The 24,110-nt window shown below is 40.1% G+C and overlaps 1 protein-coding gene across 1 annotated transcript in view; it reads left to right on the forward strand.

The window, feature by feature from the left end:
- ELAPOR2 (endosome-lysosome associated apoptosis and autophagy regulator family member 2) overlaps positions 1-24,110 on the forward strand; it is a 186,556-nt gene that overhangs the window by 64,117 nt on the left and 98,329 nt on the right. The window contains exon 2 of the mRNA XM_037066138.1: positions 20,242-20,362. Within this exon, the coding sequence (XP_036922033.1) occupies positions 20,242-20,362 (121 nt within the window). The remainder of the gene's footprint in view (positions 1-20,241; positions 20,363-24,110) is intronic.

Raw genomic sequence — 24,110 nt, forward strand, 5'->3', positions numbered from 1 at the left:
AGGCTAGATGACGGGCTCTGTAAGATTTATAAAGGGAGAGACGGCATTATTCTTTTCCTTGGGTTGCTTCGATTCTCCAGAGGAGGGGAGATGTGCCTGAGCTGCCATGACACAGGATCCCTTGCTATCATTTTGATGCAGGCATACTTTTAAAAATGGCATTTGAACTGTTTTGTAGTAACAGTGGCAACGCTTCCAGAGTGGTTATTATGATCAAGGTGCCATCCTAAGTACTTTTCCTATGTTAACTCATTTAATTTTCACAGTTCTGTGAAGACACTATTATTATCGCTGCTTTACAGTTGACAAAATGTTAGGCACTGTGCCCATTAATCAAGTCGAGCCTGCACTTTTATCAGCTACATAATTTTGCCTCTTGGTTAAAAGATAAATTACGTAGCCAAGAACATAGTTGTAAATATGTGGGTTCTTTCAATAATGACCTTAAAATTCAGTGCTAAGAAAATAAAAACAAATATTTAGCAGAAGCATTTTTTAAAAAGATTTTGTTGATTCGTTTTTAGAGAGTGTGGGGAAGAGAAGGAGAAGGAGAGGGAGAGAAACATCAATGTGTGGTTGCCTCTCATGCGTCCCCTACTGGGAACTGGCCCTCAACCCAGGCGTGTGCACTGACTGGGAATCAAACCAGCGACCCTTTGGTTCACAGGCTGGTGCTCAATCCACTGAGCTACACCAGCCAGGGCCAGAAGCATTTTAATAAAAACATTATGGGAGAACTTCACTTGAAAATTCCGTTTTTGAGAGGGTGACGGTTGCCACAGTATCATCTGTGAGTCAAATACTTAACACTGAATGTAAATATGGGCCATTATGGAAAAATGTGAAGCCTTTATTGAAGCAGAATGTAATTCAATGGTGTGGTACTATGGAAGAATTTTGAATGCCCCTTTGAGTTCATTCTGATGGAACTTGGGGTCTCCAATAACGGAGCCTGTGGGAAATGATGGTTGTCATTGCTCAGCTCAGCTTGCTTAGGCCTGGGGACTGCCTTGGTGCAGGGTGCTGCCCCCTGGCATTAGAAGGAAGAGACTAACTCTGACTCCTTAAGGTGGTTCTGAAGGAAACTCGATCTTTTAAAAAAGCATAATTGGTAGGCATAAAACGGATGGGGAAAAGTTAAGAATGGTATAGGAAATAGAGAAGTCAAAGAACTTGTAGGTACAACCCATTGACATCAATTAAAGGAGGGGAATGCTGGAGGGTTGGTGGGTACAGGGTGGAGGAGAGATGAAGGGGAAATATTGGGAAACTGTAATAGCATAATAAATAAAATATACTTAAATTTATATTTAATTTTAATTTTTATTGTATTTTGTCCATTACCACTTAGTCCCCTTATACCATTCCCCCCATTGCAATCACCACACTGTTGTCTGTGTCCATGAGTCCTTTTTCCTTTTTGCTCAGTCCCTCAACCTCCTAACTTCCCCACTAAATAGCTGACACCTGCTCTCCATGTATGTTTGAGTCCATCTCTATTTTGCTTGTTAGTTCAATTTGTTCATGAGATTCCACATATTAGTGAAATCACATGGTATTCATCTTTCTCTGACTTGCTTATTTTACTTAGCACAATGTTCTGTAGATCTATCCATACTGTCACAAAGGTAAAATTTTTTTCCTTTTTATAGCCTAGTAGTATTCTATTGTGTAAATGTTCCATAGTTGTTTTATCCACTCATCTACTGGTGGACACTTGGGTTGCTTCCATATCTTGGCGATTGTAAAGAATGCTGCAATGAACATAGAGGTGCTTATGTTCTTTCAAAGTAGTGTTTTGGGTCCCTTCGGATATGTTCCCAGAAGTGGGATCGCTGGGGCAAAAGACAGATCCATTTTTATTTTTTTTGCGTTATCTCCATGCTGCTTTCCACAGTGGCTGCCTCAATCTGCATTTCCACCGACAGTGCAAAGTGTTCCTCTTTCTCCACATCCTCGCCTGCACTTGTTGTTTGTTGATTAATTGATGATAGCCATTCTGACATGTGTGAGATGATATCTCATTGTGGTTTTAATTTTCATTTCTCTGATGATTAGTGACCTTGAATATCTTGTCATATGTTTATTGACCATCTGTATGCCCTCTTTGGAGGAAACTCTTATCTTTTTGATGTCAACTTTCCTTTTTGAGGGGAGATAGATTACATTTGAAGATTCCTTCAAGCCATAGATTCCTGTAGGGGACTGAATAAATGAAAGGTGTGGACGTCATTTTGATGTAGATTTTCACTCATCGTTATCAATGACTCTGACAGACATGATTGTACTTGGAATAAATTGTGAACATGAGCTAGTGTTTCTGCTTTAAGGTTGAAACAGCTAATTGATAATCCTCCTGTATTTGTGTAGTTTAAGCACATGGCTGAGTAACTGCAATCACAATTGATTTAGATGTCTTTGTATTAGAGGACTGTGGGAGTTCCTTTTGTTCTTTTGTGTAGGTTACATAATTTTGTGCTTACCCAATATTAGGGAGTGATATAAAAGTGAATGTGGGGGACAAGTGTACTGTAATGTTGGAGAGCTGCATTGGTTCTTCAGAGAATGGTTACTATGGTTGCAAGTATGAGTATTTAATTAGTTGCCCTTTTCAATGTGGTGTAGAATTTGGAGCCAATAGATGATCTATTTTCTAATTATTCATTTCTACAACTGTTATATTACTATTAGAAGGCATGGTTTAGATCAAATGGCAGTGCCCCTCATTTTTTAAAAATATGCTTTTTAAAAAGATTTTATTTATTTTTAGAGAGAGAGGAAGGAAGAGAGAGAGAGGGAAACATCAATGTGTGGTTGCCTTTCATGTGGCCCCCCCTGGGGACCTGGCCTGCAACCTAGGCATGTGCCCTGACTAGGAATTGAACTGGCGACCCTTTGGTTTGCAGCCTGTGCTCAATCCACTGAGCTACACCAGCCAGGGCAATATTCCTCATTTTTAAACCATAAGATTAATCTGAACAGGATGAGCGGGGATAGCCCTGCATGATGAATGTCCCTCTCAGACAATTGAGAAACACTGACTGATAAGTAAAACATCTTAGATCTGGGTATTAGATTTGTCTCTGACAAGAAAAGAATTATAAAAAAGTTAACACTTTTGACTCCCACCATCAAATTTTTAGAAAGTTAATTCTCCTTCTGAGCCTCAGCGTTAGCAGCAGCCTGGTACTGTTTATGATAGTTGTGTCTTTAATAGACTTACTCATTGAGAGGTTTGGACTTATCAATGAAAATTAATCAATTGGCCAAAGGTATAAATTCTTCCTCTTCTATTAAGTTCATCAATACATATTTATCAAGTGCCTATTATTTTCTAGAGTTGTACAGTTATATACCACACAACATTTCAGTCAGTGATGGTCTGCACATTTGAGGGTGGTCTCATAAGACTATAATGGAGCTGAAAAACTTCTATCACCTAGTGATGTCGTAGGCATCTTAAGTCACAGTGTGCTGAATTACTCATGTGTTTGTAGTGATGCTGATGTAAACAAACCTGTGCTGCCAGTCATATAAAAGTATAGCGGTGCAATTATGTACAGTGCATGATACTCGATAATGATGACAAATGACTGTTACTCATTTGTGTCTTCACTATACTGTGCTTTATATTGTTATTTTAGAGTGTACTCTTTTTATGTGTATGAAAAAAAGGTTGCTGTAAAATACCATGTTGTGTTACAGCAGCAGCAGCCTCATACATTTTGCATTTACTGTGTCTTCTGATTGCATCCTTTTCTCTTGTGCTTGATTTAATCTTATGTTGTTTTGCACTTAGTGTAGCCTAAGTGTACAGTGTTTGTGAAGTCTACAGTAGTGGACAGTGATGTCCTAGGCCTTTGCGTTCACTCACCACTCACTCACTGACTCACCCAGAGCAACTTCCAGTCTTGCAAGCTCTGTTCATGGTAAGTGCTCTATACAAGTGAAACTTTTTAAAATTTTTATGTAGTATTTTTATTGTACCTTTTGTAGATATGCTTAGCTGCACAAATGCCATTGTGTTATAGTGATCAACAGTATTAATATTCAGTACTACATGCTGTGCAAGTTTGTAGCTTAGGGGCAATAGGCTGTACTACATAGCCTAGGTGTACACTAGGCTATACCACCTAGGTTTGTGTAAGTACACTCTATGATGTTTGCAAAACAGTGAAATCACCTAACAATACATTTCTCAGAACATATCCCCATAATCGTTATGTTTGACTGTTATAAGTTCTTGGACCACATTCAGTTTATGTATCTTTGACTAAAACTTTAAAAAAATATCTTTTAAGTTTTTTTGAAAGATAATCGTATACTCTTTTTTTATGTTTCAATTACTGTTTGCATTCAATATTGTGTTATTTTTAGGTGTACAGCATAACGGTTAGACATATAATTTACAAAGTGATTCCCTGACAAGTCTAGTACCCACCTGACACCATACATGGTTATTACAATGTTTTTTATTATAATCCCTTTACTGAATTGACATCCTTGTGCCAATTTGTACTTCATAATCCCTTCGTCTTCTTCACACAGCCTCTCACCTCCCCATCCATCTATGTCAATGCGGCTGTTTCTGTTCTGCTTGTTCATTGAGTCTGTTTTAGATTCCGCCTATAAGTGAGATCATATGGTATCTGTTTTTTTCTGTCTGACTTATTTCGCTTAGCACATAACCCTGTAGGCCTGAGTACAGACTTCCCTTTTAGGAAGTGTGGCTGACAAGAAGTCTAAAGGGACTGGAGGGGACATGAGATGTTTTAGTCAGAGTCCTAGCAGGAAACAGCTAACACAAAAAGTTTGACTGAATCAAATTTGATAAAGGAACTTTTTATGGAGAAGTGGACTGGTTTTAAGGGAATAGATCAGGAAGGTCTTAGCACTCATATCTGGAAGGGGCAAGAGAAGGGGGTCGGTGTTGTGAAAGCTCAGTGGCTGTGGAAAGTAGGAAGGAGGAAACGTTCCCTTTGTGCTCCTGCCAGTGCGTCTGACTGGATGAACATAACCTGAATCCAGAGGACAAAGGAACTTGAGTGAAATAGTCTAGAGAGGTCAGCCTCTCTGGGCTGCACTTGGGACAAAGAAGGGTGGAGAATGGATCTGAGGAGCAAATAATGAATCACCCACACACAGGGTCAGTGGAGATTTCTTTTCTTTTCTTTTTTTTTAATAATGGAAGCGACATGACTAATTTATAGGCTGAGAGGAGCGCCAGAAGGGAGAGAGAGGCATAACGGAAGCAAGGGAGAGGCGGAATAATTAATGGCACAAGTATGAGGAGAGGATGGGTTTGAAGAACAGTCACAGATACTAATTTCGTAAAGTAGGAAGGAGGCATTGTTACATGAGACCCAAGGGAAGAAGGCAAGCCGGTGTGTTTGTACCCACACAGACACGCACACAGAAGGAGGAAGACAATTTGAGGAAATTTATGCCTGGAGAGCTTTTATTTTCTGTTGTGGTAGAATGCAAGGTTATATGCTGAGAGTGAAGGCACTGAGCTTTAGTATATGGCTTGAAAGTGTTAGTGTGTAGTTTAGAACTGTGAGGAGAAGGGCAAAGTGAGCTGAGGAAAAAGGAGGACAATACAAAAAGCCTGCTGAGAGGGGGTGGGATCCAGCCGAGATAGGAATTGCTAAATACTAAAAACAAGTAATAAAAGGAGTACCCATAATACATATGAACAAGTAAATTGCTAACATTAGTAGATTCGTAGTTGTGGGATAGTGAAGGCAGAATTTTACTTATGCTATTTCTGCCTTCTAGCTATGCCTTACACATGGCTGCTGGATGTCAGAAATCTTGAGTCATGATACCATCTTTCCTCAATTCTAAAGCACCACTTTGTTTAAAATGCACAGTTTTATTGACTTTTTTTGAAGGGCTGAAGAACTATTAATTGTGTTAAATGCACAATAATTTTTTCCAACCAACAATAATATAAATGCAACCACTTAATCATGTATCCTTCTTCTTTAATATTAGTGTCCATGACTGAGTCTGCACCTTCGCTTGAAATATCTAAACCTCCTTCTGAATTAGTTCTGTCCCCAGTTCTTAGGGTTGGGTGACATGATTCTTTCCTAAATGTGGCTTAGGATCCCGGTTTGTATTGGCCCCATAAAACCTCGGTGTTGCCTTCGGTGACACGGATCTCTGATGTTCTCTTTTATTGTTCTACCCTCCCTCTTTCATCCTCTCTGCCTCTGGCTTTAGTCACCACCAACACTTCTCTTTTGTTGCCTCTTTCTCTGGCTCAGCAGGGTTTACAGTTGACCTTTGAATAACACGGGGTCAAGGGGTTCTGACCCTCATGCAGACTTCAGTTTTGTTTAACTTTTGACAATTCAAAAACGTAACCACGATCTTCCCTTGGTACCCACCGGGAACTGCTTCCAGGACTGCCTTGTGGATATCAAAATCCGTAGACGCTCAAGTCTCTAATACAGAATGGCGCAGAGCCATCCATACAGTCTGCTCTCCCCATCCGCAGATTCCCGACCATGGATAGGAAATACTATCCACGTTTTCCATCCACGACTGGTTAGATCTGCAGAATCTGCAGATGGGAAAACCGGAGGATATGAAAGACTGACTATATAGTTATTGAAAAAATTCCGCAAGTGAGTGGACTTGTGCAGCTCCAACCCACGTTGTTCAAGGGTCAACTATATATATTTAATCAGTCTTAAGAGGGTCACATAGTTAAGACCGGACTGTGTTCTTATATTTCCTATTGTTTCAATTTTTTAAAATTTGTATTTTCTTATGTAAGTGATTTGAGCCTTGTTTTATAAATATCCCTAAAGTATTTTTTCCACTAGGTCACATTCATGGTTTTGTCACTTGTAATTAAACACCGTCTGGAGTTACTAAGAAGTGTTTCGTAGATAACATCTAGGTGGCAGTCCCGTAAGATGCGTGAAGTAATTCTCTTCTAACTTTTCACTTCTGTGGGTTGTTCTTCAGGAATTTGAACTTCTCTGCTGTAATTGTATTACTTCTTGTGGGAGAGGTGCCTTTTGTACACATTCACTTTTGGTTTCTTGCCAAATCATTGTATTGTGTGAGGTTTTTTTTTTTTAAGATGTTGTAAGCAACGAATAAAGCTAAAATTCAACTCTTGGGATACAAATAACTCAACTGAAGTGATAATCAGAGGAATGGATAATTGACCTATTGTTAAGTTTTGAGAGGCACAGGCTGGGACAATGACATCATTCTGCACAGCCAGTGGCAAGTTTCTTTTGGTATGAATTTCAGAAATCTTTGAATTGCATCTTAGAATTGGGGAAATGAGGTATTAAGTGCCTCCCACACATTGTTGCCATGAAGACCAAATCAGAAAGTGTTAAGTGAAATATCTTTGTAAACTGCAATGAGCTAAAGAGGTTACAGACCTTATTTTCTAGTGCCTAGTAAGTATGTGGCCTGAAAGATAATAATCCAATAAGATTTTCCTGGGAAACAGACCTAACTATTACCATATCTCATGTCTGAATGATCATCTCATATTTGTATAGTGATTTCAGTTAATTTATTCTTATAGTCCTATAAGATAAGGAGAGAAGATATTATAATTTTATTACTTTGATAGGCAAGAAAATTGAGACTCATAGACGTGGGAGTAGAATCAAGTTCATCTCAGTTTTTTCTTAGACTATGAATAATCTGTCCTCTTAACACTTCTCAGTTGGATCATGAGAAGGTAGTGAGAGAGGACTGAGAAAATATTTATATTTCTAGAAAGAAAAGATGTGCATAGTATTGAGAGAAAGAGTAAAACATATGGCTTTATAATTTTTAACCAGTGTGCCTTTTATTTTTTGTCTTAATTCATCCCTAGGTACATGGAGAGTATTATATTTTGTGAAGATAAAAATGTTTTATTTTCTTGTTTGGAGTAACTATGTTGTATATTGATTTTAAAAATATCAATCAAGCCCTGGCTGGTGTAATTCAGTGGATTGAGCACCAACCTGTGAACCAAAAGGTTGTTGGTTCAATTCCCAGTCAGGGCACATGCCTGGGTTGCAGGCCAGGTCCTTTGTAGAGGGCACATGAGAGGCAACCACACACTGATGTTTCTTTCCTTATCTTCCTCCTTCCCTTCCCCTCTGTCTAAAAATAAATAAGCAAAATATTTTAAAAAATCAAGAGATAGCCTCAGAAAGAAAATTCATCTTTATCTGTATTTTCTAATTTTTCTAGAGTAATTATTTATTACTTTCATAATGAAAACCTGATGATATAATAAACAACCCAGCCCTATATCTACAAGAACTAGAGGAACAGCAACAAACAAAGCCCAGAGCAAGTAGAAGGCAATAAATAATCAAACTCAGAAATTAATGAAATGGCATAGAGACTGAAAGAACATTTCAAAAGATTAATAAATACAGGAGCTGGTTCTCTGAACAGATAAACAAAATTGACAAGTCTTTAACCAGACTCATCAAGAAGAAAGAGAGAAGAGCCAAATAAAGAAAATCAGAAACAAAAGAGGAGAAATTACAACTGATACCACAGAAATACAAAGGATCATAAGAAATTACTATGAACAACAAATATGCTAGAAATTTGAAACCCTGGGTGAAATGGACAAATATCTAGAAATATATAATCCTCTAAAACTGAGTCAAGAAGGAGCAGAAAGCCTGAATAGACCAATATCAGCTGGTGAAATTGAAGTAGTAATCAAATAACTCCCAGTACAAAAAAGCCTTGGACTGGATGGCTTCACAGGCAAATTTTACTAAACATTTATGGAAGAGCTAATTCTTATCATTCTCAAATTATTCCAAAAAATTCAAGAAGAAGGAAGACTCCCAAACTCTTTTTATGAGGTAAAGGAGCTGAACAGACACTTCTCCCAGGAAGACATACAGAGGATGATGAGCATATGAAAGGATGCTCAACATCACAAGTCATCAGAGAGATGCAAATTAAAACTACAATGAGATACCATCACACACTAGTCAGAATGGCCATTCTTAACAAATCAACAAACAACAGGTGCTGACAAGGATGCAGAGAAAAGGGAACCCTAGTGCACTGTTGGTGGGAATGTAGACTGGTGCAGCCACTGTGGAAAACAGTATAGAATTTCCTTAAAAAACTAAAAATGAAATTGCCTTTTAATCCAGTGATTCCATTGCTGGAATTATAGCTTAAGAATCCTGAAACACCAATTCAAATGAACCTGTGCACCCCTATGTCCTTCACAGAGTTATTTACAATAGCCAAGTGCTGGAAACAGCCTAAGTGCCCATCAGTAAATGAGTGGATATAAAAACTGTGGTACATTTACACAGTGGAATACTACACAGCAGAAAGAAGAAACTCCAACCCTTTGTGACAGCATGGAAGGAACTGGAGAGTATTATGCTAAGTGAAATAAGCCAAGTGGTGAAAGATAAATATCATATGATCTTATCCATATGTGGAACCTAATGAACAAAAACAAAAGAGCAAAATAGAACTAGAGGGATATAGCCAAGGAACAGAGTGTGACCACAGGGGAGGAGGGCGGGGGATAAGGGAGGAAAGAAGGGGAAGGGCCTAGTTAAAGAACAAGTATAAATGACCCATGGACATGGACAACAGTGTGGAGACTGAGTATAGGAGCCAGGGTGGGGTTGGCAGGGCAAGCAATAGTCGCGGGNGACATGGACAACAGTGTGGAGACTGAGTATAGGAGCCAGGGTGGGGTTGGCAGGGCAATCAATAGTGGGGGGGGGGATTGGGACAAGTAATTGAACAACAATAAAAAAAGAAACAAAGCTTGATAAGAGAAATGCTATCTCAATTTTAAGATTAAATATACTTAAAAGTATGACTGACATCTTAACAGATTTTATGTTTCCATGTTTTCTAAACTTTTCACACTGAACATGTACTCTTGTGTAATCAGATAAAACCAACATATGAGGAAAAAAAGCTGGACAATGATTTGTGGTAGAAAATAAAGATTTTGGAGGAAGTGGTTTGTGAAGATTTATTTTTACGTTTCCTTGAGGTCATCGGCTCTCCAGGACATGAGGAGGTGTGATGAGTCTGAGAGCACAGGCAATTGCTAGGGGGACTGGATTGGTGAGAGGAATTACTGCTGGCCTAATCTGCTTCTGGTAGAGTTCAGAGAGCGGAAGGGAAGCTTCTGTTTTCATTCTGATTTTTGCTTATAAGGTTTTAAGGTTTATCATTAGCTCCCAGGGTCTAACAAGCAAAAAGATCATTTGGATGTCAGAATGTTCAGAGCCGCTGAATTTCTGTAGGCACTCAGGAAAGCTCAATTTGAAGTGGCAGCATTGACAATTATTGGCTTTTGAATTTAAATTGTATTTTTGTCAATCTGTTCTGTCCGAACTCTGCAGCAGCTTCGCTGCATTCAGATGCAGAGTTTGCCCCTCCCTGAGCCAACCTGAAATCAGCGAAGTGCGTTGTCAGCAGAGTTCTTGTTCTCTTTCTCCCATTGGATTATCCCCTCATTTTTTTTTTTACTCTACTTTGTAGCAGAATCCTTGTATCTGCCATTTGTACAGCACTTAAACTCTGGATCTTCTCTTCTGTGTTATCATCTGCCTCTTTATAGCAAGTTCTCTGATGAAGTGGTAAATGTCTTTTTGCTGTACTTCAGTTTGGATGTTGCTATCTAAGACAGATAGGTACTCTCTTTCCACCAGGCAAGAGGGGCCTCTGCCTTGGTTTCTGCTGTGGAAAGCCCCACTCTGGTTCTTTTCCAGCTGTGTCCCCATCCTGCCTCCCATTCTGCAGGCCAAGGAGATGTGCCCACCTAGATGTCATACCCCCCTCCGCCACACCCTTTCATACCACACTCTACGTAACACAACTTTGGAATTACACTCTGAAAAGGTCCAGGTCTGCTTCCTGGGCCTTCATGGGCTTTTCCCAGGTCCACCCTCCTGACTGTAGACTGTGCTATTGTGGGAGGGGCACTGACAGACTTGGATGTGCAGCTGGGACCACCTCTTGTGTGTGAGGAGGAAGCTGTTTAAGGTGTAAGCTAGGTATAGAAGAGGATGGGGCACCTCAATGTACACTCTTGTCCTGCCTGGGTCAGGGATGGCCTGAGGGAGAACCTGACACACAGTGCTTTACTATCGTACAGATCTCTTACATTACAAGTATGAGCAGAGACAGCTTCCAGATAGAGAATAAGTCAGGGCCTGAGGCCAGGAAGAGTATAGCAATATGGTTTCAATGGTTCATAAGTGAAGTGGCTGAGAGATAAAACTTGGAGAAGCAGATGGAGAATGAATGAAGGAAGGTCTTATGCTATGCTAAGATTATGGACTTTCTCTTCAGGTCAACTGGTTCTCCTCAGGGTTTTGAGCAGGGCTGATGTAGTTATAGCTGGCTGCAGTGTCACAGATGTGGGCAAGGGCAGAAGAGGCTCACCCATGAGGCTGTTGGTGGTTGTTATCAGGCAGCAGAAGGTGGTGATTGAAACAGGGCAGTGGCCATGAGGATGGATGAAGGTAAAATGATTGCCTGCTGGGCAAGGTGATGCTGTGGGTCAGTTCAAGTGGGATGATGAAAATCACTTTGGAAAGCTTATAGCTCTGCAGATGTTAGTGTTACTTTTAAATTTTATTTACTGATTTTAGAGAGAGAAAGAGGAGAGAGAGACAGACAGACATCAGTTTGCTTTTCCACATATTTATGTATTTACTGATTGCTTCTTGTATGTGCTGGGTTCAAACCTACTACTCTGATGTATCAGGATGATGCTCTAACCAACTGAGTTACCTGGCCACAGTGTTAGTGTTATTATTAATAACAAAATAATTATTGTATGGTGGATGAAGGTTGCATTATGGCTAATCTCAATTCTAGGGTAAGCAGATGTAAGAATCAGCTGAAATGATGTGGGTATCCATTCTAATGTAAGGTGTGACATCCACCGATGGCTCTTATCGGGGAGCAGGAAGTGGCTCTACTAGACTTTGGGGACCTTGATTAAGTGGAAGGGGCAGTGGTGTTGGGGTTAGCGGGGCTTAGGTGTCAGTGTGGATAGGGAAGTGGCCCTGGGCCGGATTTCATCATTGGGAACATAGCTGTTTACATGTCCTCTGTTTTCAGTAAGAGTCCTTTCCTTCTATTTGCTGCACTTGATATCCCTGAATCTGTAAACATCTCTTTTTCTATTTTACTAGAAGAAATAATTCCTGTCTCTTGCCATCATGTAGAAGGGAACCCGAAGTGTCTACATTCTCAAATGCATTTTCAATGAATCTTTCTGTTTGTAGTTTTTGTTTGCTTTCTGAGATATTTGGAGCCTTCAATACCGAGCGTGTCTGAAGCTCAAATCAGCTTTCTTGTTATCGTCTACCTATTTCGCCCCTAGTGCTCAGGTTTTCTTGCTTGGTAAGTCAATAAAGCTCCTGTATGCTTTTTACCTCCCCTCAAATTCTCAACACCTGCATTTATTACCATTTTTCATTTCTACTCTCTTTATATTTATCATCTCATAGTATTTTTATTCGTTCACCGTCTGCTTGCTCCCTTTAGAAATTCCACTCCTCTGTAGGTTTGTAGGAAGCAGAGGTAAAATATTTAAGCAGAGGTAATAACATTTAATTTAGCAAGTTAAATGTTATTAGGTAATAAAATAATGATTGCATGTGTTTAGAGATGTTTTTATACAAGAGCATACATTTTCCTCAGTCTCCTCCATGAGCTTTTTCAAATGAATATTTATAATATTGATATTATAGATTGTCTAGCAGCAGGTTTCTTGAGAAAAATCACTTTCATTTCTTCATGGGTAGACTTCTTTTAGAATGCTCTTTTTTGAAACATTCTCTGACAGTGCGTGACAGTGCAGGAAGAACTTGGTTTCCCTTAATCAAGAACAATGAAAATATGAGATACCATCTATAACACCACAAGCACAGAGTTTTCTAAAGATTAAGAGGAACCTGAGATACAGAGAGTTAGTTCAGTTGCGCAGGGTCTTCAGGTTAGCCCTGGCAGAAGTGAGCTTGGGATCCAGGTCTGTGGTTCCTAGTTCATCACCTGCCCCTTTACAAACCTGTTGAGAGCCATAGAAGAATGGTCTCGGCTGGGTCTTTCCAAGAAACCCTGTGCACTTTCATTCCCACTACAATGTAAGCCCCTGGAGAGCAGCCCTCTTTTGTTCACTGGGGTATCCCCAGCACATACATGGTGGCCTATGGGAGGTGCTCAGTAAATATATTTACACTGAGTTACAAGTTGAACTGAGTAACTCTAAGACGTTGCTGGGGAAAACAGACACAGAACTCAGGTTTAAAACATAAACTTTTTCAAAATTATTTCTAAAAAGCAGTAGTGTCTACAAATGTACGGAAAAAGATGTGTCAATAAATAGACCAGATAACATATTACTTAGCCCTAGGTTCCCATGGTAACTTCGGGTTCCTCTTATAAAAGAAAAATCAGAATATAAATATTTCCACCCAACGCTACTGTGCTCATATACTTGATAATGCAGGCTAAAGAAATTTTTATTATAAGTTGCATATGTGCCTGCATTAAGTATTCTCATGCTTTTGACCTCCCCACATAGTAGGTTGAGTGTGCTCTCTCACTGGAATTAGGTTTGAAATATTGGTGCTGTACCCTGTACTCCCAGGATCTCTCCCATCTTCCTGCTTGCTGTCTCGAGTTCTCAAATAAGGTGCCAGCACTTTGCTGAGCCCTTACATTTGAGGACCTTTTCCCAGGAGGAACTGCAGTCTCATCAAATAGAAGACTATGCTGTTCTCAACATTTCACATAAATATTCAGAGAGAAGGAGCCTTATATAAAGGCAAGAAATTACATTGGCTTCTTTTTGTCCCTTCTCTTCGTGTCTCTTTTCTTAGGTATCAGCAGTTTTTTTTCTTTACTGAGGCCGGAGGTCTCCGCCCACCTCTGCTGCTCTTGATTCTGTACTAGAACTTGTGGTCATCCACTGGGTCTTTATAATGGTCTTTGGTCATCTCTTAATTGACTGAAGAGGGTGGGCAGGGAGCACCCAGGAGCTGGTCTTTTCATTGGTGGGCCACTGGCATGAGCAAAGCTTGGAGTACAGAAGGCCAGGCAGCTTTGTCCATTTGTTTGTTTGTTTTTATTAGCTCACTAACTCACCCACTTCTCTATCCATCCTTAGGCTAACATATTTCACTGAGTATCTTTAGGCATGTTATCTCCAGGCTTGATCTCACTGTTTATTGTACCCTGTCAAAGCTACTGTTTACAAATGAACTGGTAAGCACTACCATGGTGCACAAATGCCACGTGTCTTTCAGAGCAGTTCCAGCTCACAGCCGTTCTTCTGACTCTGAAACATAATCATAGGAGGTCACATCATGCACATTTTACTTAGTTTTCTAGAAAACATGGTCTTTAAGATGCAAGCCATTTGGGTGCTAAGTAGTTGGTGTCTGATAGAGGGCTTCAGGCCAAACTGGCTTCGACGAGACTGTTGGGAAGTGGTACAATGTTGTGTGAACTTTATGGGGGAGTTTAAAGGATTTTTATTGGTGATTTTCCCCAGATAGTTTTTACTTGCACACTGACTTGTAATAGCACTGTTTTACATTGGAGCCCTTAATCTTTATAGTTCCTTCTAAAATTATATATTGTGTGTTTGTATCCTATCTACTGCAACAAAATCATAAACTTATTGAGTACAGGGACTATGTGTTACATTTATTTTAAATTACCCCCATTATACTTAGGCCATAGTACTTGTTTAATAACTAAGTGCCACATAATAAAGACTGAAATATATTAATGGTAATATATGAAACACTATATATTATTATATGCATAAATCATTATATATGATGTATATTCATGTCAATCTATAAAAATAATATTTGCATATTGTCAACATATCAAGTTATTATCTGTGCATATTATTTATATATATATGCCTTATTTTAAACATTTCTAGTCTATATGTAGTTAAACTATAACAACTCTCATAATTGGTTGAGGATACCCCAAGTTTTCTGTGAGTACCACGAGTCTTTCATGGTGTAAATGACCTCTGTATGTTGGGGTTTCAGAGAAAACCAGAGCTGGTCAGTAGTTCAAGTGGTAAAAACAGATATTATTCAGGAACTGCTGCAACAGGGGAAAAGAGACCTTGGTGCGGAACTGGGCTCAGTGACTGTGTAGCACGGACAGTGGAGATTTATGGGCGGGGAGCAGGGCAAATATCAGTGGGTGGAAATTACCAAGAGGAAACATCAGGGGTGAATGGGAATCATGCTAACCCCATGTGACAGGATTCTCTCTAAAGCTGAGTGATACAAAGATGAATTGTATGGGGAGCCCATACAAAGATGAATTGTATGTCAGGGGAGCCCAAAAGTCAAGGATTCATTGGGAAGAAAGTTCAGAGAAGCCCAAGGAAAGATTGGTTAAGGGGAGGGTTTTTGTCAGAGGATACTGTGGGCATCCAGCATTTATTTGGGTGTATAATGACATTTTGTGTTTTAGGCATAGGATAACACATTTTGAGTTTCTGTTACTTGAGGGTTGGTACCTACACCTTTATCAGTTAGTATGAGAGCGTGTGAGCATGTGCATGTGTGTGTGTGTTTACTGCGATTTCTGTTGAGGAATAGTCTTCTGTCAGTGTTTGGTGTTGAAGAGTAATTATTCTCTTTTACTCTTTGAGTTGTTTCCTGGTTCCCACATATTTACAGTGTAGTGTTTTCAGGGAATTCCATTATTTTGCTACTTGGGGCAGTGTCTTTATGCCCCAGCTTTCTGGGATTTGCGGATGTGTCTAAACAGCTGCCATCTTTTGAGTGGGGTAGGGCCAACTGCTTCCTCCAGTTTATAATTTGGAGAGTGTGGCTTGTGAGTGGATATTCTGTAGTTTAGAGTGTGCTCTGACTCATAGCAATAGGTTTAGTGGTACATTGTTAGGAGCTCTGAAATGCAGGAAAATTGTCAGGAATTTCCCTCCTTGTCAGGAAAAATTGGAAACACAGGGACATAGGCAGAAAAGATAACAGGGTGTCCTGTTTGGTGCACCTCTCTGAATTTTCAGTTTCTGTGGGGGCGACTTTGCCCGCAAGTCCCCTTGTCTACCGTGGATGAAAGTAACACTACCAAGACATGATCTGCTTGGGGAGGAGAGGTAGCTAATTTCTCAGAGGAAAAAGGCCAAGAGCTCCTTCCTCCAGGGCCTTTTATTGGGTTGCAATATACAGGAATACAGGGCAGCAAGGATCAAACAGTAGATAACGTTTCAAAGAAATCTGAGGGCTTAGTCTGAGTCAGTGTCTGTCAGGAAAGGGGGTTGCAGAAACTTTGGGAGACATACTCATTTCCTGCTCAGGTCCTTAACATATGAATGAAAGCACTCTTAGCAAAGCAGACTTCACAGGACTTTTAGGAACTCTTTCTTATGCATGATCACCCTGGATCCTGCTTTAGCCTGGCAGGGAGCTACACCACCTTCCCTATCACAGGTTTTCAGGCTCAAATAGATTAGAGCCAGGAAGCACTTCTCCCAGAGGACATGGGGACTCGGGCTATGTCAGAATAGCTGGGGGGCAAGGGTCCATCACTCCCTCTTTGTTGCAGCCCCCTCAGTCCTTCCATGATGGCCTCCCAAGTGATTGTGTCTGGCTTAGGTTGCCCCTCCTTGAGGGGTCATACCGGTCATTGACTAACCAACCATGTGTTGGGGGCTGGGGAGGAAGCAGAGGCAGCGTTTGGTACCAGAGACAAGCTTTGTCTCCTTTGTGGCTCTCGTTCCAGAGGTTGCGCACTCATCCTTAGCCATGGGGGGCAGTTAGAACTCCTAAAACCAGGCAGAGCGGTTCCCAACAAGTTTCTATAGGGGCCTGCATCTTTTTTTATCTCTGCACTACTTTACAACATTGTGAGTTGTAAGAAACCAGTAAGAATAGTACAGGAAATGTAGAAGCCAAAGAATTTACATGTATGACCCATGGACATGAACTACGGGGAGAGGGAGCAATATGGGTGGGAGGGGGTGTTCAGGTCAGAGGGGAATAAAGAGGGGAAAATGGGACAACTGTAATAGTGTAGTCAATAAAATATATTAAAAAAGAAACCAAGAAGAATCCAAATGGTTCTTGTCCACAGAAATGAAGAGGCTTGTTATTCTCTGGAATACCATTGATTATTCTGCTCTGGATATTTAGCAGTTCTACAGCTCTAAGTTAATTTCACTTTCTGGATTGTCTGCTTCTGTGTGTTCTTTGAAATCCCCTTTGAACTGGTGGAACCTTCTTACTGATTGACTTGCTACTTAATGACTTACATGCAGTCTTTGAGCTATAGAAATTTTATATTTGTATGAGAAAATTTTTCACCTTTTCTCTTTAAAATTGCTCCTTACCACCCAGAAAATTCTCATTTACAAGGGGTCAGTTTAAGCACTCAATGTTTACTTGGGTCTGTGTCTAAAATTTTGGAGTGTTATCTGCAAATCTGAAAACTTACATGCTATAATTGTCTCTATTCAGTACCTTGAATGCCACTCAGAATATTTTTGGTGCACATGTTTTAGGTTTTGTGACTTTACCGTATCACATTGTTTGTTAAATTTTTGCCATGGATTTAAGAGTTGCTTTCAGAAACAGATAAAAAATAATAAAATTTATTTGTTACCAGCCCAAGTAAAATAGCCTATTATATAATTTAAAATAAAACCTAGCTGGCTTGGTTTTATTATACATTCTAAATCCCCGACCCTAAGTGCTGCTTTATACATGAGATAGGTTTGATTTTAAGCATTTTGTAATTATAAATAAACACATTAAAGCTTCCTGCTGAAATCCTGAGAATTTTGTAACACAACAGTATATGTGGCCCTTTAGAATTTAAAGGTAATCTAGAAGAGGCAGATAGGATAAAGAATCTTAGGAAAGTTAATTGGCATATAACATCCATCATTAAACCAGGAAACACAATACTATACCTTTTCTGTGTTACTGTTGCTGTTCTCATCCACTAACGGGTGACCTGAATATCACGGAGGCAGTGGTGAAGAGATTTCTTGAGCTTACCTATTTTATTCAGAGGCCTTGCTTCATTTGAAATTCATGCCTCGCATCTCAGCATCATTATTTTCATTATTTTGCAAAAATGATAACCCATTACCTGACTTTTACACATGAGAGCCAGGATCTTCTCAGTGGGATCTAGAAATAGGAAAGACTTACTAATAGAAATAACTGGGAACAAGAGAAATTATCCAAGTGCATGGATGGTTAAGGCTATTCTCCAACAGCAGGTTGTGGTAGGTTGAATAGTGTTCCCTTAACCCCTCTCCAAATATTCCAATTCTAATCCCTGAAACTTGAGAATATAACCCTATGAAACCAAAGAGGACTTTGAAGACATGAATAAGAATCTCGAGATGGGAGATTATTGGGTGGCCCCTAGATACAGTCACAAGGGAAGGAGAAAGAAGGCAGTGTATTTACAGAGGCAGAGAGCAAATGAAGCAGCCACTGGCCAGCAGATGCTGTAGCCACCAGAAGGTGGAAGAGACAGGGAATGGATTCTCCTCCAGAGCCTCCAGTTGGGGGCATGGCCTTCTTCCTTCTGGAAAGCCTTTCCTATCCGGCTGCTTTTATTGATTGTTTTATGTTGGTGTATTTGACTTTAATTGACAGTAAAGCATAGTTGAGACCCAGGCACTTATCAAAAGATATAATCTCAAATCATCTCTTGCCAAACTTTGTCAGAAATTTGAGTGGGAAGAATAATATTCAGAGATGACTGCCTGGAGGATAAGTGAAATTTTATTTCTGGGGCAGGGTATGAGTGCGGCATAAAGACCTTTGCTTCCAGCCTCATAATTCCACTTTCTCTAATTTACAATCCCTTCTCATTTTATTTTATGTATATGCAGAAATTGAGGCAGGGGAAACAGCAGCCCAGTGGTTTGTGCCTTATCACACCAGCACTAACTAGCTCCTTTCTCTATATCATCCTCTCTATCCCTATTACCATTATTAATGATAGTAATTCTACCGTTAATCGAATGCAAACTCAGTGTAGCCTAACATGCCTGACATTTTTACATGCATTATCTCAAATAATTTTCACAACAGCCATGAAAGATGGTAAATATTATTTTTCTAATTTTACTCATGAGAAAGCAAATGCTTTAAGAAGTAGGTGACTTGCCCATTATCATACAGGCTGTATTTGGAGGAATGGGAAGTGAATCCACACCCAGACCTTTCTCCTTCCAGCCCCCCTTTCTTCACCCATGTTCTTGCCATGTGGGCAGATGCACACACCGAGACACCTTCCTGCCTCCCACACCTGATCTTCCGAATGATGATGTGACTTGCCATTTCTGTTCTCTCCTGTCATTGGTGCGGTAAGGGAGGCAAGTAGAATGGATGAAGAGAAGAGCAACATCCAAGACAGTGAACTGAATAAATAGGATGTTGAATTGAAAATATGTCGGGGAGGACTTAGAACTTCTGTTCTCCCCGTCCTCCAGTGGCATTTTGTCCTGGCTCCTCTGAGCTCAGGCATCTCATGTGTAATGTTTTCTGGCCAGTGGAGGAGTGTGAAAATGTCAAAGCAACCAAAGGCCATAGACAAGTGGGTTGGTCTTAATTTGACAATTATTAGAAATGTCTATTTTATAGGCTGTGATTGATGACACCCTCCCATCAGTGGTGGGGTGCATATCTATTAAGTCTGGGGGAGCTGCTTAAAAAACTGGTAGTCTTTGACTAATGTTTGAATGATTAATTATTACACCTCTGTTAAATGTTAAACAGAGTGGGAATTAGATCAATGAGAATGGTTCTCTTATTTTTTTGTTTGAAAAAGTTGGGACAGTGACAACATTGAATTTCCTAGTATTATTTTGTTCATGTACTCTTCTCTACCAACTATTTAGAGCTCTGAAAGTCTGCAAAAGAAACAGGGAAATGTGCTATATAGGCTTTTTGGGGGTGGGTGGGACTAAAGGCAATGGATACAACTTGAAAGCATTGACTGTCCTGTCCCTCCTCACATCCTCAGTGCCTGCTCGGTGCCTGGCATGGTGCGTTTTAGATGCAAACACTGCTTGGGGTGGCTCCCATGGGGAAAGAAGGAGAGTCAAGCAGAGAGTGCAGTCTGGAATCAGGCTTGTAGGCACGTGTGGGGTGATGGAGAAGCACAGCTGTCCCTTTCACACCGGCTCTAACAAAGGCTGTTTTTTGTGATTGTTTGCAGAAAGATTACCACTTTGAATACACAGAATGCGACAGCAGTGGCTCCAGGTGGAGAGTGGCCATTCCGAATTCTGCAGTGGACTGCTCTGGCCTGCCCGACCCAGTGAGAGGCAAAGAGTGCAGTATGTGCAACTTCGGGACCATTTGTTTCCCCCTTCGTGTTTGCCCATGAAGTTAATTACAATGAATAGGAGACCTTTGAAAAAAGGAACGTGTAGCTTTAATGCTAGCAGAGCCAAGACGTCCTTTTTTCAACACTTGTGCCCCTGGGTCTGAAATCTGTAATGAGACACAGGCGTTGTTAAGGATGTTTTATTTATTTATTTAAAAAATCTGGTGTACTGTCTTTTTCTATTTCTTTTAATAACAATACTGTATTAGTTTCAGGTGTGCAACATAGTAATTCTGCATTTATGCACCTTATGATGTAATCATCGTGATATGCCTGGTACCCATCTGTCGCCATACTTAGTTAGTTTGGTATTACTGACTGTATTCCCTGTGCTGTCCATTACATCCCTGGAGCCTATGTATTTTAAACTGAGAGTTTGTGCCTCTTAATCCCATATACATTTTCCACTCATCTCCCCACTCCGTTCCCCCTGGCAATCATCAGTTTGTTCTCTGTATCTATGAATCTGTTTCTGTTTTGTTTTGTTTTGTTTTTCATTTTCTGTTTTTTAGATTCCACATATAAGTGAAATCATATGATGTTTGTCTTTCTCTGACTTATTTGTTGATGAGGGTGTAGGGAAATGATGTATTATTTACTTGGAATTCTGAGGATAGAGTGGCAGAATATCTCTTCAATAGATTTCTGTCTTTAATTTAAATTTCTAAAAGGTTTTAAATTTTTTTGTAAAATACACATAATGTAAAATTTATCATCCTGACCATTTTTAAGTGTACAGTTCAGTGGCATTAGGTACATTTACCAACATCTGTCCACAGAACACTTTCATCTGGCCATGGCTTTCATGTTTTTAGCCATAGGAATAATGTAATTTTCCTTTTTAATGTAAACTACATAGAGAGTGTAGAATTGATGACTATCACATTCAATAGCTTGTCTTTTTGCAGTTAAGCAGGTTGGAAGTATGTTTTGAACTATCAGAGAAATATGTCATTATATTTATTTTCACTTTTAAACTCTACTCTTCCAGTCCTTTCGTTGGGTGGGTCACAGGTTCCTACAGTGAAACAGTCTAGGGGTGGACTGGAGGTCAAAGCTGGAAGGAAGGCAAGGGGTTATTTTGGTCTTTCTACAGTCTTCCAAATGGCGTTCCTAAAAGCTTAGTTCTTTTGTTCCCAAACGAAAACAGAGAAGCAAGTGATTAAACGATAGTTAATTCCTTTCTGTTCATAGAGAATGTATCTCTCTGTTCCTTACTGGGGGACTATTAGCACGGGGGTGGGGGTGCATTTACTGAAAAAAAAAGGGAGGTGGGAAGATGCAATAGTCCTAGGNCTACAGTCTTCCAAATGGCGTTCCTAAAAGCTTAGTTCTTTTGTTCCCAAACGAAAACAGAGAAGCAAGTGATTAAACGATAGTTAATTCCTTTCTGTTCATAGAGAATGTATCTCTCTGTTCCTTACTGGGGGACTATTAGCACGGGGGTGGGGGTGCATTTACTGAAAAAAAAAAAGGGAGGTGGGAAGATGCAATAGTCCTAGGAAGAAAATTAGAGGAGAAAACCATTATTTCTTGGTGAGTGATATTTAAGTGAATACAGAGAGCGCCTGAGAATCCCATCCAGGTGAAAGTTCAGTCTGGTAAGGTTCTTGAGAGGATAATGGGGTCAGTATAGAGGGAGATGATGCAAGACTTGGGTGTATGCAGCCCCTTGTGCAAAGAGGACCAGCTCTGTGAGAAAGGATTGTGAATCACACCTATGGTATCAGCTTGTAAATTTGCTTCTGTCTCCATCCCAGAAAACCCGTATAACATTTATCTATATTTACTTTTTACTTGTAAGCTAATTCCTTGGTTCCCATGTACAATGAATTACCCCACGGAGGTGAACTACCTAACCATTATGAATACTACTCCATAACTAGGTGATGTGTTGGTGCTGGCTTCTGAGAGAGGGCGTTAGTTTGAAGTGGGTTATGGTGGGATATTTTATACCATGGAAACTGGCACACACTACAAATCAAGGGTCTCCATTCCCTTGGGAACTAGTTATTAAACATTACCAGCATACGCCCGATTAAATCTATTGGCTAACTATTAAAAAGTCTGCTATACAGTTGATGCCTGAATAGACATTATGTCTATTTGAATGTTGCCAGGGACATTCTTTACGCATTATTTATTGTACTCTCCCATAGTTAATATTATGAATCTGACATTCCAGCAAGGATTGTTCTAAAAACTCCAATAATCAAGTTACTGTTAGTTATGACTTTAAAAAATAATACTGCTTACTTAAAAAATTAAACCTTAAACATGACCATACTTATGAGGTGGATGGGGCATGTTTTAGCTTGGGCATTTTGTCTGAAATCTGAATTTGTAAGTACAGCATCCAGCACAAATAACGTCCCTTTTTTTATTTCACAATCTTTTATTACAAAATCATAAGCGTGTAATTCTGTAATGTAACAATATCACACTCAAGCAACACCACGTAACATTTTAGGTGAAATGTTAAAATTGTAATGATAAGTTATCACACCCGTATTATAACCCCGCCAACCACACTCAAGCAGGCGTTGTTTCTGTGGACTCTGCATTTCTGCATGTATACTTACATTGCTCTGGGAGCTGTGGCCTCTGATAACTTACTTTTTCTTAGTATAGTAAAGGCAAGTTACTTTAAAACTCACAAGAAACTTAATAGATCTAAGTAACGCAGAAGCTCAGCTAATTCATAACATTAAACATGGCACTTACCACATTACTGGTCGTTAAAGTACTCCTGGAAGGCAGTTGGGGTGATAACTGAACATTCCTCAGTGGTTTGGATTTCTATCACAATAATAGCTGCTTTTTCTCGGTCATGGTCAGCACTGTATCTGGAGCTTTCCAACGTCACCCTGTTGTATCCTATCAACAGTCCGCTCAGGTGGCCACTGTCAGCGTTTCCACGTAACTGATGAGAACACTCTGTCGGAACATGACAGATCTTGGGTTTGAACACAGGCCTGTCTGATTCCAGCGGCTGCCTCTTACCTGCAGAGTTAGATAACCACATGATGGTGACAGCCGGAGGAGCTCCTAGGGTCCCACGTGGGGATGTAAAGCTCTCTTGGTGGACATCTTCGGGGGAGATGTTAGAAACTCTTGGGCTTTGAGGATAAAAGAGGGTAAAACTATTGTCCTTCAGGAATAGCATGCTACGTGAAAGCCACACCTGAGATGCCAAGACCTTGGATGGTGGGTGAGGCCCTGCTATGCTAGACTCAGCAGTTATGCCATGATTCTATGGCTTGGTGGCTGGGCCATGTAAAAGAAAACTTAAAAAAATGGAATGTGGCAACTTGAAGCGAAAAATATTTAGGGCAATGGTTGTATGGGACATGCTTTCTCTGGATTCTAATATCTCTCAATGACGTCAAACCCAGGATTCAGCCTCCACTGAAATTGCTATAGATTTCTCAAAATATAATTGGGTAGAAGCAGTAGAGAAGAGTTCTCCTTAGGAAAGGCATTATGGGAACCCTCATGTGTCGGGAACTGCTCTGCCTGGTTTCAGGAGTTGTAACTGCCCCCCATGGCTAAGGATGAGTGAGCAGCCTTCCGACTGCAAGCCACTAAGGAGACAAAGCTTGTCTCTGACAGCAGCGCTGCTTCTGCTTCTTCCCCTGCCTCCAAAGCTTGGTTGGATCGTCAGAGACAGGTAAGACCCCTCAAGGAGGGGCAACATA

The sequence above is a fragment of the Sturnira hondurensis genome, unplaced genomic scaffold (assembly GCF_014824575.4).
Source record: "Sturnira hondurensis isolate 20B ecotype Veracruz unplaced genomic scaffold, ASM1482457v3 Scaffold0016462, whole genome shotgun sequence".
Classification (NCBI taxonomy): Eukaryota; Metazoa; Chordata; class Mammalia; order Chiroptera; family Phyllostomidae; genus Sturnira; species Sturnira hondurensis.